The sequence below is a fragment of the Opisthorchis viverrini genome (genome assembly GCF_000715545.1).
Source record: "Opisthorchis viverrini unplaced genomic scaffold opera_v5_189, whole genome shotgun sequence".
Lineage (NCBI taxonomy): Eukaryota > Metazoa > Platyhelminthes > Trematoda > Opisthorchiida > Opisthorchiidae > Opisthorchis > Opisthorchis viverrini.
The window spans coordinates 220,277-237,130 of NW_008751836.1; the positions used below are offsets into that span (position 1 = coordinate 220,277).

At 44.2% G+C, this 16,854-nt stretch overlaps 3 protein-coding genes across 3 annotated transcripts in view; 2 read left to right on the plus strand and 1 right to left on the minus strand.

The window, feature by feature from the left end:
- Positions 1-8,131, plus strand: part of T265_07639 (hypothetical protein) — a gene marked incomplete at both ends in the record, with an annotated part of 46,388 nt that extends 38,257 nt beyond the window's left edge. Inside the window, 7 exons of the mRNA XM_009173212.1 lie at positions 1,174-1,360; positions 1,459-1,818; positions 1,984-2,125; positions 2,202-2,343; positions 3,514-3,619; positions 7,882-8,006; positions 8,093-8,131. Of these exons, the coding sequence (XP_009171476.1) occupies positions 1,174-1,360; positions 1,459-1,818; positions 1,984-2,125; positions 2,202-2,343; positions 3,514-3,619; positions 7,882-8,006; positions 8,093-8,131 (1,101 nt within the window). The remainder of the gene's footprint in view (positions 1-1,173; positions 1,361-1,458; positions 1,819-1,983; positions 2,126-2,201; positions 2,344-3,513; positions 3,620-7,881; positions 8,007-8,092) is intronic.
- T265_07638 (hypothetical protein) overlaps positions 5,831-16,854 on the minus strand; it is a gene marked incomplete at both ends in the record, with an annotated part of 12,155 nt that continues 1,131 nt past the window's right edge. The window contains 4 exons of the mRNA XM_009173211.1: positions 5,831-6,131; positions 7,921-7,994; positions 10,200-10,343; positions 13,272-13,407. Coding sequence (XP_009171475.1) covers positions 5,831-6,131; positions 7,921-7,994; positions 10,200-10,343; positions 13,272-13,407 — 655 coding nt within the window. The remainder of the gene's footprint in view (positions 6,132-7,920; positions 7,995-10,199; positions 10,344-13,271; positions 13,408-16,854) is intronic.
- T265_07640 (hypothetical protein) lies at positions 8,875-10,740 on the plus strand (the record flags this gene model as incomplete). The annotated part of the gene is made up of 2 exons (XM_009173213.1): positions 8,875-9,248; positions 10,220-10,740. The coding sequence occupies 2 exons, from the start codon at positions 9,060-9,062 to the stop codon at positions 10,637-10,639; spliced, it is 609 nt and encodes a 202-aa protein (XP_009171477.1).

The following is a 16,854-nucleotide window of genomic DNA, read 5'->3' on the forward strand; positions in this document are numbered from 1 at the left end:
TATGATGGAGCAAACTTATGTACATAATTTCTCTTCGTTTCAGCCGCTGTAGGTGAGAAAATTTTTATGATACTCAGTCATATTCAAACAAAGACCGCATCAAAAACTGTTGCATGAAGAAGCTAATATTGGCAATTGTGTGTCTGTGATTCGTTGTGAGCAGCTGCGGGATTTGTAGAATCTACATTAACGTGCCGCAGTCCTCTTTCTACTTTGCTGCAATTTTTTGGTTGCTTCACACCAAATAGGTGAAAACTGCTGAACTGAACTGACTGAACTCACCAGAGTTCATCAGCACTACATATCCTTGCCTCTGTCGGGCTTTGCGTTTCATACCTCTGACATGCGCAACCAGCCTCGTATCACTACCGCAACCTGGGCTCTCCTGGTTTATCAAATCTGACCAATCGCTGCTGAAAGTTCAAACGTTCTTGTCAATTTAACAACACACAAGAACGATACAGATACAGATTCCACAACTACTCACAAGCGTTCAGGTCAGATCTTTCGACAGGTCACATGCGCTCATGACTCCAACTGGCCGGGAGTTCCTGACAGGCTGATCAACCAATCTATGTAATCAAGACGATTACGGTATCGTCATTCGAGGCGTAAGACAAGCTAATCGCATCCCAAAAAGTGCAGGCATAATCGCCTGTGCAAATTTGGTAATTTAGTCGCTTCCGTCGTTCTCTGGTGGTGTAGTGCAAACACTCACCACGCATACCACACATCCGGAACTACACCCGCAGCACGATGGTGAAGAAATACCACTGGTGAAGTCTTACAAGACCAAAACTCGAGTGCACTACCTCCCTGCTTTCGTGTGGATTGCGCAAGGTTAGAAAGGCTGCTCCCGTAAGACAATGAAGTGCTTTGAATCCTTTCAGGTTTTGTACTATAATCGTACTCACACCTTTCTGAAGCCACCCATAGAAACATATCTGGACGAGACGAGACATGTGATTTCGGCCTACCGCGGTATCAAGTAGCTGATGGATGGTTAATCCCAATTTTTGTTCTCCTTCGACCAACATTTCTGAGTAGTATCTTTTGTTTGTAAATAGTGTGTCCGTAGAAGTCCGCTGCTGAGTGCTCTCGGTTGGAAGATCACAATGTTTGTTCTTTCTTGGACGAACTGATACTGGATCGCGTTTTCCTTTGCATTTGTAGGCCAAATCCGGAACTGGAAAGACCGTTGTTTTTGTGGTCGTATTGCTGGAATCAATCAATACCCAAAGTCCCACATTACAAGCCCTTGTCTTATGTCCAACTCGGGAAATTGCCCTACAGACTCAGATTGTCTTTCAACGTCTGGGAGCGCACATCGCAGGACTCAAGTGTCAGTTGTTCGTTGGAGGTGTGTTTGATTGCGGTGTCATGTGAGCTACATAAGCCTATTTTTCCCTATCAGATAAATCACAAAAACCAAATCAACTTTTTCTTGAACAACCATAGGTTTGCCACTGGCTGACGACCTTCGACGCCTTCAGCATTGTCACGTCGCAATCGGTACACCTGGACGAGTGCGCTATCTCATAGAAACTAGCTACATGCCAGTGGATCAGGTTCGCCACCTTGTGCTCGACGAGGCAGATTTACTCTTGGCCGGTGGGGCAGAAGCAGCAATTACCGGAGGGAGTGCCAATAATGCGTTTCCTGCGGATGTGAACTACATTTGGTGGAGCTTACCCCAAAACAAACAAGTGATTGCATTGTCTGCTACGTATTCAGATTATCTGGCTGAAGAACACTTGCAACGCTATATGAACGATCCGGCATTGGTTCGATTGACATCACACGACCCAGCCCTTGTTGGTGAGTTCATTCTTGACACATTGGTGAATATCGTTTTGTAAGTGAACCAGATTCTTTCACAGCTAACCATCTCATATTCCCGTTGACTCCAGCGATCACAGTTCTATCGCATCTTCTCAACTGTGTATGGTGAACTCTGATCGTGTCCCGTTCCTTATTCCTCAGGTGTACGGCAATTCTTCTGTCTGATCGAGCCTGCCGATCGGTCTCCAGCTTCTGTCTTCTCGTGCAAAGTGGCGTTCCTGTGCAAGCTTCTTAGTTCGGTGGAATTTCAGCAGTGTCTCATCTTCTCTAATTTTCATAGCAGGTATGTTTCTGTTATCAGCATAACAAACACTGCTTGCTCATCAACCTGTAATGACTTGTTCCCCCATCTTTCGCAGTGCCCAAGATCTGTGCAATGCCCTGCATTCTCGTGGCTGGCCCGTGAGCTACATTTCTAGCTCACTGGATCAGGAGGAGCGGTTTCGGGCCTTTAGCCGTCTCAGAGCTTTCCATTGTCGTGTTCTCGTTTCCACTGATTTGGTGAGTACCCGGCTATGTGTACTGTTTGAAACTCATGGTAAAACTGATGTGTGTTTGTTCTTGAACTTGTGCCTTGTGTAGGCAGATTTCCTTACCAAAGACATATTTTATACGGGAAAGTGCACATGTGGCACTCGCAGAGCCTCCCCTGCCAGCTTGGTTAATGGATAGAAGTCTGGCTAACACAATCTCTTGGTCCTCCAGGTTTAGACTAGTGAGACCGCTACCACTGCCTTGCAGTTAGGCTTCCCTGCCAAAGCAGTATCTAAATGGAGTGACATGGGTGCTAACGAACAACTCAACTGAATCCTTTTGAACAAGTAGCAGACATCCTGGTTGGCGTGTAAATCCACTATCCCAATGTGATAATTCTGCACTCCCCTTCCAACTTGTCTTTTTTTCATGATATTGTTCACTTGGTCTTACTGACTAAAACTGTTCACGATTTTCACCATTGGTTCCTCCGTAAACCCCAACTTCGTTTTGTTGTGCAGGCATAAAAATCGCTAGATTTCAGGCTGCATGAAATACCCACTAGCCCAGAGACAGCCATTTATGGTTACACTCATATTTGTGTGATTAGTGCTCAGTATCCCACTTACTCTGGTGAAGAATATTTGTTACAAGCGGGGACGCTGATGTGCTGAAGTTGCCTTTATGACGGGTTGTTTCAAAGAAGCGAACAATCTTTGACCATCCTGGGTAATGTTTTCTCCTGAAAGGTTACTATACGATAGTCACGGTAGTAAGGGACAGTCATAGTTCTCTCTAGTGGAACTAAAGAATAGGAGTTCTAAATTGAGTGAAACATACCTGAACTTGAAAGCAATGCTGTATCGCACAAAAAACGGCACGACTATTTTACATATGCATAAGTATCATGTCACTTCTCTAATGATTTTGATCAATGTCACATGTTGTAGAATATCTTTCTGGAATACGTGCTGTTGGAAACTCGTGTTATCATTCCACCCGCTCTTTTTATGCAAAATACAACACATATTTAAAGGCTAGTTTGTATTCAATATGAGGAGGGAATATGAAGATTATGGCAACCCTTGAAAGCTCTCTTTCGCTTTTATTACGTACCGGTTGTTTTGCTTTAGCGATCGAGAGAAGTATTTGTTTCTTGTGGATATTTAATGACGTCCAAATCACTTTACCTTTCAGACTTCTAGGGGGATTGATGCAGAGAATGTAAATCTTGTGATCAGTTTGGAAGTACCGTGGGAACATGAGATCTACGTGCATCGTGTTGGTAGAGCCGGTCGATTCGGTGAGTAATGGTTGCTAGATAGGCTGATTTGTGCTTCACTTCAGCATTTCGAGTTTTATGTCTATCGTTGATTAACCGTGNGTTGACTCCAGCGATCACAGTTCTATCGCATCTTCTCAACTGTGTATGGTGAACTCTGATCGTGTCCCGTTCCTTATTCCTCAGGTGTACGGCAATTCTTCTGTCTGATCGAGCCTGCCGATCGGTCTCCAGCTTCTGTCTTCTCGTGCAAAGTGGCGTTCCTGTGCAAGCTTCTTAGTTCGGTGGAATTTCAGCAGTGTCTCATCTTCTCTAATTTTCATAGCAGGTATGTTTCTGTTATCAGCATAACAAACACTGCTTGCTCATCAACCTGTAATGACTTGTTCCCCCATCTTTCGCAGTGCCCAAGATCTGTGCAATGCCCTGCATTCTCGTGGCTGGCCCGTGAGCTACATTTCTAGCTCACTGGATCAGGAGGAGCGGTTTCGGGCCTTTAGCCGTCTCAGAGCTTTCCATTGTCGTGTTCTCGTTTCCACTGATTTGGTGAGTACCCGGCTATGTGTACTGTTTGAAACTCATGGTAAAACTGATGTGTGTTTGTTCTTGAACTTGTGCCTTGTGTAGGCAGATTTCCTTACCAAAGACATATTTTATACGGGAAAGTGCACATGTGGCACTCGCAGAGCCTCCCCTGCCAGCTTGGTTAATGGATAGAAGTCTGGCTAACACAATCTCTTGGTCCTCCAGGTTTAGACTAGTGAGACCGCTACCACTGCCTTGCAGTTAGGCTTCCCTGCCAAAGCAGTATCTAAATGGAGTGACATGGGTGCTAACGAACAACTCAACTGAATCCTTTTGAACAAGTAGCAGACATCCTGGTTGGCGTGTAAATCCACTATCTGTGAGTGATAATTCTGCACTCCCCTTCCAACTTGTCTTTTTTTCATGATATTGTTCACTTGGTCTTACTGACTAAAACTGTTCATTTCACCATTCTGCACTCCCCTTCCAACTTGTCTTTTTTTCATGATATTGTTCACTTGGTCTTACTGACTAAAACTGTTCACGATTTTCACCATTGGTTCCTCCGTAAACCCCAACTTCGTTTTGTTGTGCAGGCATAAAAATCGCTAGATTTCAGGCTGCATGAAATACCCACTAGCCCAGAGACAGCCATTTATGGTTACACTCATATTTGTGTGATTAGTGCTCAGTATCCCACTTACTCTGGTGAAGAATATTTGTTACAAGCGGGGACGCTGATGTGCTGAAGTTGCCTTTATGACGGGTTGTTTCAAAGAAGCGAACAATCTTTGACCATCCTGGGTAATGTTTTCTCCTGAAAGGTTACTATACGATAGTCACGGTAGTAAGGGACAGTCATAGTTCTCTCTAGTGGAACTAAAGAATAGGAGTTCTAAATTGAGTGAAACATACCTGAACTTGAAAGCAATGCTGTATCGCACAAAAAACGGCACGACTATTTTACATATGCATAAGTATCATGTCACTTCTCTAATGATTTTGATCAATGTCACATGTTGTAGAATATCTTTCTGGAATACGTGCTGTTGGAAACTCGTGTTATCATTCCACCCGCTCTTTTTATGCAAAATACAACACATATTTAAAGGCTAGTTTGTATTCAATATGAGGAGGGAATATGAAGATTATGGCAACCCTTGAAAGCTCTCTTTCGCTTTTATTACGTACCGGTTGTTTTGCTTTAGCGATCGAGAGAAGTATTTGTTTCTTGTGGATATTTAATGACGTCCAAATCACTTTACCTTTCAGACTTCTAGGGGGATTGATGCAGAGAATGTAAATCTTGTGATCAGTTTGGAAGTACCGTGGGAACATGAGATCTACGTGCATCGTGTTGGTAGAGCCGGTCGATTCGGTGAGTAATGGTTGCTAGATAGGCTGATTTGTGCTTCACTTCAGCATTTCGAGTTTTATGTCTATCGTTGATTAACCGTGTTGTCTTGTTGGCGTCACCCAGACATAAATCGAGCTCTGCTGTTTCTACCACTACTTAGGTTTCAGTTCGCCACACTTATGCTTGTTTGAATTATGGTTATATTACTTCTTGGGTTTTTGTCCAGTTATATGTGACCAAAATTCTCCATTCTGCGGTCATTCTCGGTTTGTTAGATCATATCAGTCCTATATGTGGACTGCCATGCACCTTCCCAAAGCAGTGGACTGAGGAATAGGATACATTTAGTTTCAGAATTGCAACGTGTACACGAGTTGAATTTCGTTACCGCCCTTAAACTCTATTAACTGGTAATCGTCCAGCTGCCAGAGCGTTGGATGATGGTAAGGGGGCCACGAAACGTGTTCGGATTCATCAGCAGCGTGCATCTCACGAATTTCTAGTGACCTCCCGGCTAGTGGCTGGAGACTGAAGCGTTCAGCCACGAGTGCCTGATCAGCAGTGTGATGGGACATAGCATAGCGCTGCTCACCGTTCAAACATGCAGTCCTTTTTCGTGGTCGCGTGTCGCCTAGCTCCTCGAGTGACAACCTGTCACACAGAAGGTATATGTGACCTTGGAGAAGTTCTCTTTTTTGTGCAGATTTGATGGGATCATGGGGAGATTTCCATTCCCAAGAAGATTAAAGCTGCTGTACGATGCATCTCGACTAACTTCAATCATAAGATGGAATTTAGATTGAAATACGATTTACAATCATGCGTATAATGCTCAGTTTCGAAGTAGGGTCTTATTATAAATGATTGACTGTTGTTGGATTGAGCGTACAACGAAGTATCATCTCGTAAAATCCTCAAGGATTAGCAAAGAACGTAGATCATGCAGACATTAGTGGTCTATCGACTATGAACACACAGTGCAGACCTGAAACGTAGTTTTGCGATTTAATTCCAACTAACAACGGCAAGAGCTTCACGATCCAACGGTGACGCTAGCATTAGTACACCCACACCGTACTCTACTGTATGCTGACAATCCGAAGGTCCGTATTCTTGCAGACTCAAGAACAACTTACATACACTCGTCGTTGATCATCGCCCTCACATTTTGTCCGGAATTCTGGGATTGCATACTTCTGTGACTTGGGACCGGCCTCATGTGAATAACCTATCCAATCGTCCTGTCTATCATTCTGGAGGTCGATTTATTGGTGTGATTTGAGAGCTACCGGGACTGATTCAGTAACGACAGATCAGGATATAAATCTGATCCATAGTGGTACTCCGGCGCGAACACACGCATTCACGCTGCTCGAACACTTTTCATGCGGTTATAAAATAGTCATTCAGCCGTAACATCCTTTTGCTGCTCTGCTACTCTACCCATGTCACACCGAGAGACACACTGAGGCACAAGGACTGAGATAATGTTAAGTTGCCCAAGCCTAGACAAGAGCGACTGAGATGCCGAGGTTGGGTTTGAACCGCGGGCGCTCTGACCAATAAGTTAGCTTCCTGGCCACTGAGTCTGTCTCGTCTCCTCTGTCTCCCCTCTGCCCACCTCGGATACATGTTTTTTTCACCGTTGCTACTGTGAGTACGGTTATATATATATCTATGACTCAGCGGATATGTGCCATCCTGCTTCCTGTATAGGCCAGGCGCTCACTAAGCACCTGGTTCATGCAGATGTTTGACAAGTATTTAGCCACCCCTCGACGTCTCCTGTCTAGACTTGGCAACCTGGCAGTATCCCGGCCCTCGTGTAACCTTCGGGTGGCATGGCAGTTAGGCACCGAACGGGTGCTACAGCTGAACGATTTAGCCACACGGAGGTAGTGTGGTTCGATTAGTCAAATCTTCCTTACTTTTCAGTGTCATTAGCTTCCCTACTCCCATGAGGCTGTCTTTTCTGTTCGAACCCGGAGTGGAAAATTTTTTCCTACCTCCTTATGGTTCGCTTCATATGACGACAACCGATGAATCGATGATCCGCGGGGCTTTCCTGTTCTTGTTTTTGTTGCACTTGCTCTTGAATTCGTAATTTCCATAGTTTAAGTGCCATAGACTAGAGCTCCGCTAATTTTGGCTCAGTGCTGACGTTTGTCTTCTGTCGCACGAAGATTTGGACTTCGAGACAACTGGGTCGTTGCCAGTCGCCCGAGTTCGAACCGAACTCAGCTGAAACAACCTATTTAAACAAACAAATGAACAAACATTTTTATGCTTGAGGGAAGTTTGACTAGCAGAACTCATCCGTCAATTGAAAAGAGAGATCCGAAGAATATTTGTTCTATTACATCCAGTACCCATATCTAACCGCTTCTCTGTCCCCTCGTAGGAAGCTACGGTGCCTCTGTTTTAGTTGTGGCAAACCTACCTGACGAGACACGTTTGTTGCAACGCTTGCAGAGCAAATGCGCGACGAAGATTTGTCAGCTCCCCGGTGAGTGCCTGATGAAGTGCGTAATTGATATCCGAACGTTCACACGTCTTCCTCTTATTCGTGCAAGTTTCAAGGCTGCTCTCTCTGTCTGTTTACCGTATTTCAGACCGTTTTGGGTGACGTTTCACCTGATTCCACTCAGTAGGCCTGTCCCTTTGCTACATTTGCTCTTGAGAATAGACGTTTCGCCCCCCCCCCCCCACTTTCTGGGACTTAATTTTTCAACTGTTCTCTGCCAGGAATTACTTACATCATTTTTGGTTGAAAGGATGTGTGAACCATCGACTCACGTCTTATTTGAAAAGGAGACTGACCACTTGATAAACCCAGAAATTTAGAAAACCGAGACTGTTTCATTCTGCGGTTAGTACGCTTACTACATATAACTCTATAATTTGCGCGCCCCTGCAATGATAGGTTGCGTTGAGTGCTGTAATAGTATTCCTTTGGCCTCCACGGAATTCTTTTCATGTGAGAGATCCTTGTAATATGAAGCATGCGACCACGGGTTCACTGACCTTGAAGCTCACTATTTTTGTTCGGTTGGGTAGCTATAAGCTTCATACCAGTTCACTGGATTAGCCAACCCTTACTATTTAACCTCAGCGAACTGAACACGGAGCAAAGTGCGCTAAAGCATGGTCCATCTGAATTCACTTTCAGATATTTTCATCGTTCATAGCCCACACGAGCTGACGCGCTCAGCTGTACGAGTTCCTTCAAATCGATTTTACTCGTGATTTCGGCTCTTGTATGAAAACGTTCAAATGTCCAGCCTCTTTTCCTCGTTCAACGTTGAAGTGTTTTAAAATAGCAAACTAATTTATTGTTGTCCCATCACGTTTAACCGTATCATTCTCACTCGTGAGCTGTGTCCATGCACACAAATAACTTTAAAGCCATATGACTTCATACGGTAGACTCATTAGCCTGTTTGTATATCCATTTCAGATCCGGTTCCAGCCGATCTGGCGGCACCAGACTGTCCGTTGGATCTCGACAGTCTTGTCACTGTGGTATCTTGTTTGAAAGGTAAGCCGGGTCAAAAACCGCCTGACCCAGGCAAGACCCGGATGAGACCAACCAAGCGACTCAGTGAGCAGCAAACGGAATTCAACCCCCGAAATGTGGAGCAAGTAGGAGCCTACAAGAGTAACGACAGTCATAAGCTCACGACCTTTCAAAACGCTAGTCCGTGCAAAGAAAGCGTCCTCAAGCTTGCCACTGACCTCTCGGACTACATCAGTAGTTTTCAGTCTCTGGTACGCCGTTCGTTTCATTTTCATCAATACAATGATGTAGAATCTTGTGTATAAATTTACCTCTGTTTGAAGACTGCTTTGATTCGCATTGTATTACTCTTTTGAACTGCAAGTAGTAGACCTTTATTTCCACATAATGGACCTTCATCGTGAACCACACGTGACTTGAATAGTTAGTATCAAATGAGCAGTTGTTATTCTTGGTTCTCAGTTTTATCACTGCCAGCGTTCTGATAAACAATTCGTTTACTAACGTGTTGAAGAATGTTGGACCATTTGTGATCATCGGAGTTTTCATAAGACCTCTGTGCTGGTGGACATTCAGGTTAGCGGTCTATGGGTGAGGTGATCGTACTGAAATGTTTGTGCTAGGACAAACCCTTCTGAGCATACATTGCTGTTCATTCGTCGCAGTCTTTCAGTTCTACTCAAATTGTGTACTACCATGTGCCTGCCTCCCTATTCTCATCAATTTTTGTGTGTATCCTTTACCGTACTAATATTTGGTGTCCTTCGTTATTTCAGAGGTTACCACCCCCTAAGCTAGCGATAGAGCTGCAGTGAACTGACTTTTTCTCTGATGGTATCATTAGTGTTGATTGCTGGCTGCTCGCTGCTTCGTGACCATGTGGGTTATTTGTCTAATTCTGGAAATAGGTACGAAGGGAGACCAGTGTAACTTAGTGTTTGCTGACCACATCTATTCCGTCGAATGCCAGGCAATATAGGCTAGCGCTGGCATCCGTTCACGGCCGTATCTGGCGCATGCGATCGCTCTTCATAAGTGCCTGAGTAACATTCGAACCGTTGAACTAACGATTTCCAGGCGAATATTTTCATATCCTATTCACTAACATTCAGGAGGTACTGATCATCCAAGCGTTTTAGATGTACCAGCGTTTCTGTCGTCTTAGTCATACATTAATTTAAAAATACCCTGGTCTTGCTCACTTGTCTTTTCCATTCAATAGCTTTTCCAGAAATCTGAAGCTGCCGCCGACCGCGTGAAATCAACAGAGAAATTGCACGAGCTTGAGGAACATTTGCTGAAGCATTTGGATGAATTGCTAGTCCCACCACGTTTATCCAAGCCATCTGAAGATGTAATTAAAGCTCAGAAGACTTTACCACGGAAAGAACCTCCAAAGTACGTCGAAGAAGTACCATCAGTCAACGCCGCAGACGTCACTTTCGAGCAGACCGGTGGAGCGGATGGCACCGGTGACTTTGTTTGGAATAAGAAACAACTTTCAGCCTGGAATGAGTACAACAAGCTGCTAAGTTATTTGCAGTCCTATTACTCTTCCTGGTACAATGCACAAGCCGAGTACACAGAAGCTGTGAATAAACTACAGCACTTGCGCGAAATGCAGGCCGATCGTCATAAATGAAGTCGCGCGCCGTATCTCATCTCACAGTTGACCATGGTATGCTCTCCCTCTCACTGCCAGAATCATGATATTTTCATATCTTTGTACAGTGACCAAAACACCGATAACTCTGCTTTTATTATACACACTTCACTGAAGATAACTCCCAATGAGAGTGATATTCAATTGGGTAGAAGGGAGTGAACCCTCGACTAGTCCCGCCAGTTATTTCATCCTTCAGGGTTGGTTGCACTATTGCACTTATCATCATCCAAGAGCCACACACAGAACTAGATATTTGTGCTGTGACCCTCGATACTTCTCATTACTTCGTGGTTGATGTCACTTAATTGTTGACGTAATTTCCCACGCCGTTGATCGGCTTGGTCGACACCCTAGCCCTAAAACGATAGCACTTTTGTCACAGGTCAAACGGTTGTGATATATCTTCAATGGTTAACGCTCTACTAGAACCCGAAAATTAGTTATACGAAGGAGAAAACGGGGCGCACTAACAATATCTGCCTGTTGAGTAAAGTTATTAGAACAGGTATATATGCGAACAAGGGACTTATCGTTTTGCAGGTACAGTTTGATAAATCCTGTTGCAAGTCCGGATGCAGGTTTCGTGTCTTCTTCGCTGTTGTAGCAGCCACAGGTATTCCTGAATATCCGTGAGTTAAGCGCCTGAGCGGCTCTGCTCCGAGTCGGGTGACGTAGTCTGTTGAGTTGTGTTGCTGTGCTGTGCTATTATCCTATATACAAGAACGTTTGCGTGTGTGTGGGTGTCAGCAAGTGACTTGTTGCTACCTTATCAGTCGGTAAACAGTTGATGTCAGATGAGTCACCCTTGCGTGGAGGGAAAGAATGCGAGTCTTGGGATCTAGGGCTTGACTGTGAGCTGTGTAGTCAAGTTGGTCACGATTCTGTAGCGTGATTTGTGGGTAAAAATACAAGTCTCGTGATCTAGCGAGTGGCGGTGACCTGTACAGTCATGTACGTGGCGGAAGGGTGGCTACACAGTCCCGTGATGGTGGAAGGTACAACGTGGCCAGTGATCCTATGGATTACTCGTCTTTTGTGCCCCAGGTGACAAGGGAAGACTAACACCATGGAGATTCAGCGGGACGGTGCATCTGCATACATCTCTTGCAGGTGTCTAGGGGTTCAAAACATTGAAATATCACCCAGTGAAGATTATCTCGTATACTCTTACAAGCGCATCTAAAGAATGTTGAGAACGCTTGTGTAAAACTCAAATTTCACAGGTGAGTTGGGGCGTTCAACGGGAACCAAACGGCGATATGGACGTGTGGTACCGCACATGAAACATCATTTAAAACTTGTCAGTATGAGCTTTAATGTCTTGATGACCTAACGATTCACTACAAATTGATCGTACAGACTGAATGAGGTTTTCGTGACAAAACTTATGAAAATCGGGAACCGTCTCACCTATTTGGAGAAAAACCTAACTACTGTGAAGTTTCTGAGATCCCATTTTAGGGCATTTTGAGCATACACAGCGCATTACTAAAGTCACCTGCTTTTATTGCTCATTCGAGCACTAGTCTCAAGCATCAAATTTGCCGCAACAAAACTGGGTCGGTTTCAGATTTCGCAAACAATTTGTTGGGTGGTACACGGTTTCTCAAAAATTCTGTACGGTATCGCATAGTGGAAGTTACCTAGGCGTGCATTACAAAATAAAAGTGGCTAGTTGCATCCAACAAGTGTATCGAAGTCCTCTGCGTTTGAAAAATACAAACATCAGGAAGATCCGTCGACTGACGGGAAGCATGAGAGAGGAATTCATATCCATCCGTAAGAAGTTGATGTGAACTGATAAATACAGATCCAGACGGGTCACGTTGGAAAGGCGGTGTTTTTGAGTAGCCTAAATCAGCGAAGGACTTAGTGGTGGGAAGATACAACAGCGACCCACCAAGTTCCATTTTGTCTGGTTGTACCCATGCCAAACAATACGCTACAATTTTCAGTGGCCACAGTGCCATCGGCCATTTGTAATGGCTGTGGGGACTACCCTTATAGAGGTTAACCGATTAAGTAAAATCTGACTGTTCACAAGGTTGCTGAAACTCTTCCAGGCCACAGTGCCATCGGCCATTTGTAATGGCTGTGGGGACTACCCTTATAGAGGTTAACCGATTAAGTAAAATCTGACTGTTCACAAGGTTGCTGAAAACTCTTCCACAGCCCACGATCGGTTTCGTCCTTCTTGGGGCTCATTAATTAGGCGCAGTCCCCAAGAAGGGCGAAACTGGTCGTGGGCTGTCGATGAGTTTTCAGCAACCTTATGAGTAGTTTTCATCATGAAAATATACTACGATTTCTCGAATATCGTGGCAGCTGAAACATGAGGCTGTCTGTGTGCAGCACATTCATTTGTAGAATATCATAAACGAGAGATTCAGTTGAGTCTATCGTGATAACCAAATTGATTTGCAAATGAGTGTATTTCTCAAAAATATGACTGTGTTTAACCGTATCTTCAGAAATTTTAAATGGTATCAGCTTCCGGAACCCTCGTATGCGATTTTGGAATGAAACCTTGGGACAACCGACAACTTTCCATCTATCATTCGAGAATGAGGTTTTTCAGGAACTTCTATACATATGGGTGGCTACCTACACTGATCCCTGTAATTTGGGATAATTCCACCACGCTGATCGTTTGTTGACGCTGCGACGGGCACTGCCACGAATCCTGCAGAGTGTTTGTGATCACTGATGAATCAAAGTCTTGGAACTGTTCGTAATGCGAAAGTCTGACAAAGGTGCAACATAAACTAATGTATGAAATGCAGAATGATTTCAACGTAATCATTGTTTTAGGTAGTTGAGGTACGTTTGTCATATTATTACAACTAGTTTTGTCTAATTATCACCCGTGAAATCAATGGTCGAACGGAAATTCGGTGGTATGCAGGTAGCTGGAAGTGGAGGAAGATAGTTACCATTGTATTATTCCGCCAGGTTATTTTTAGTTTCGTGTGCCATTCATGTGATAGATTGATGACAATTTGTTATTCCAGGCAGGAACTCCATGGTTCACGGTCACATCGCTCCCACTTGAGCAGTTGTCCCCTTGTCCTCATGCAATTATTCTGGTGAGTTCACACCAAAAGAGGGAAGCACTGGGCTCGTGTCCCGCTCCGCCAGCAACCAATCAAAAATTGTCCACAAGGCTTCAATTCATCGTGGCACTACCTGAATGGGATGTCCTGACAGCTGGGTCAAGGGGTCGACACAATCAAGGCATTTAATGGATCGTCTGGACTCGTCTAATATTCGGAGATGGAAATTCATGACAAAATCAAACAGTAAATAAGAGAACCTTGAGACGTGCGCGTCCAGTTGGCTTATTTCATTTGAAAGGGTTCATATGTGGACTTATAAAAACGGGGTGATGCAGCACTAAGTGGAGTCAAAAGGATGTGTCACATCGCCTGAGAATTCAGGTATGTTCCGCGTGCATTGGTGGAGTAGTGGTAACACGCTTTCTTCGGATGTCACATGTCTGAGTTCAAACCTCGGTAAGTCCAACGGTCTGCATTGCAATAAGCTCCNATTGGTGTGGACTCAACAGAATAATTGCGCCAGGACAGGAGAACGACTGTTCAAAATGTGAACATGGATTCTACAAATCCCGCAACCACCACCAACAAATCCACGGTTGAGTACCGTTTCAGGAAATAATGTACTTGAGGGCTAGGTAGGAAAAATCATATTCTAACGATTCATTTCGTTTCTGTCGTGTTACTGAGAACGTTGTTTCCCTGTCAGATGTAGTTAGGAGAGATCACAAGCCGATTCAGTGACTATGTGGCATAAAGAAAGTTATGTATGGGTCCAAAGCCTGTCCCTTGGTAAAATGGATGAGTTGAAGATAGGAATGACAGATAGAAGGTGAAATCTGAGGATAAAACTTTCACTCAATCCACAAAGTAGGACGCAGTGAGGCCGTCTTCCAAAAATGGATGACGTAAGTCGAATTTTTCGCGTTCAGTTTGCATCTGTTGCACTCGAGTTTTGCAGCCTCTCGGCAAGTAAAATGAGGTATTGGAATTTCTGTGCGCTCATGATCGGCACTGACGAAAGTAGTGAACAGCTGTTTCAAAGGATGTTTTAAAATTTAGGTATTGTGAGGTGAATGTTCGCAATTACGAAAAACGGATAACCTTGATAGGGGGATGTTAGTCGGTTTTCATCTCTCAGGTTATGAAACACCGACAGGGTTCGAGTACTATCGGTATATTCCACACTATGTCCGTTGGCTCCTTAAGGAGACGAACAATTCCTCAACACACTGACTGACTTTGTAGCTTTTCCAGAAAGCTGAAAATGTGCCAACAGCGAGAACGAGCTCATTCAGCTCGGTGTTCACAGTATACCTCAAACCTTTCTTCCTTTCTCAACAGTGGTGGTGCTGTCAGGCACATAAGACAGGTAATGATGGCTAGTTCTGAAATACAGACCTCGATTTGTTAACGGTTTCCGATGCTTTAATCATACAAACGAATTCCACACAGTATTGAACCAGGGATGATAATACGGAATTACAGATGATTGTGCAGGCCAGTAGAATTTTGACCAAATATAGGATGTTGGGATGACACAAGACGTAGCCTCTGATAAAACCCCCGGAGGAACGCACGTTCCACTGTGCTCACAGAATACAAGAATGACCAATATGACTTTCCATGCATAGCGCCCGGATGCATATTTTGTTGATCGCAAAAAAGGGCAGTTCACTTTTTAGGTCGTCTCGGGAACGACTCCAGGCGACTATTCCTACGGGAACATACCCGAGCAAAGCAAGAGGAATTCGTCTCTGGTGCATACTAAAATCTGAAAATAAGCGGGCCATCAAGCGAAGACTTCAGGTCTTATGCTCTGGCAGGACTCCAGAGGCTTCTCGATAGACAGAAAGTTGAGGCCAGGAATTCCACTGGATTAGCTCCCGCAGGCGTAAACAACCAACAGCTGTTTGGAGTAGCTAGTGTAAACAGCACTGAAAGTATGCAGGTCTTGCGGCAGAACAACGACGAAGAATTGAGTTTGGTTGGGAACCACAATGACATCACGCTGATGTTCCAGGATAGACGAAAGTGCACCGCACCTTCATGTCTGTTTAATGATATCGGTTGTTGGAGTAAAAAGGATCCTTTTCATGCGTTAGTGATTTATTTGGATAACTGTGAATGAATATATTGAAAATCCCGATTCACATGACAGCCTTTACAGATTGTATACTTCTTGAAAGGAAAGTCCACGCAGCATTGTGGCTTAAACAATGTAGAAGCGAAATTTCGGGGGATCACGATCGTGAGCTGAGAAATACGGTGGTCTTCGCTGATTTACAGCAATCGTGCTATAAGAGAGAAAAGAAGAGGATAATTTGGAGGCATTCGAAGGTGTTTTAAACCCAACTAGTGAAGGATATCATAAGGTAATTGTCCTTCAAGTGGGGTAGCAAAGGTATGACGGCCAGAAGCGTTATTGACAGAATAAGCAAACATAAATTAGTGCACTCCCTTGTGTTTTTTTCACGCTCGGTGAGAATAACTTAGAGCAGTAGTGTCGCAGATAAGCATGAGCAGAAGGACACATCGGAATTTTTGTGGAGTTCTTAAAATTTAAACAACAGAATGAGCTTATTTAGAGCTTAACCTCTGGTGCAAGTGAATGTTTGGGCAACGGACGCATAGAGAGGGGTTATTTTCAGCTCAAGCCATCCGAACCACCATGGTTCAACTCCTAAAAGGATGCAGCGGAAACGGTATAGAATAAATATAAGTTACAAGGACAGCTTTTTGTTAAAAGAGCGCCGAACGTCCTTAATGGTCAGCCCAAATCTTACAGAGTAAGGAGGCGATAGTGTTAGACAAAATTCCATGGGTAGAAGTTGTGACTTCTGTTGCTCCAGGTGAATGAGGCAAAACAGTAGAACGCAGAGATGATGTGCTTCGGATTCCTGAAATTGGACCCGACGGTAAACAAAGATATGTTAGACCAATGCATATAGACCGAATAGGTGAAGGAACAGTGGCAGTCCATTTTAAATTCAGCAGAAGAGCAGCACACTACAACGGCCCCCGACAAACGTGACAGGGATTCCACATGAATTAAAGTTTGATGAAAGTAGGGGCTGCGCTAAAAAGGAACGAGTGCGTTGGCAGTTTCCACACAATTTGCAGATTGATTTATGCTGG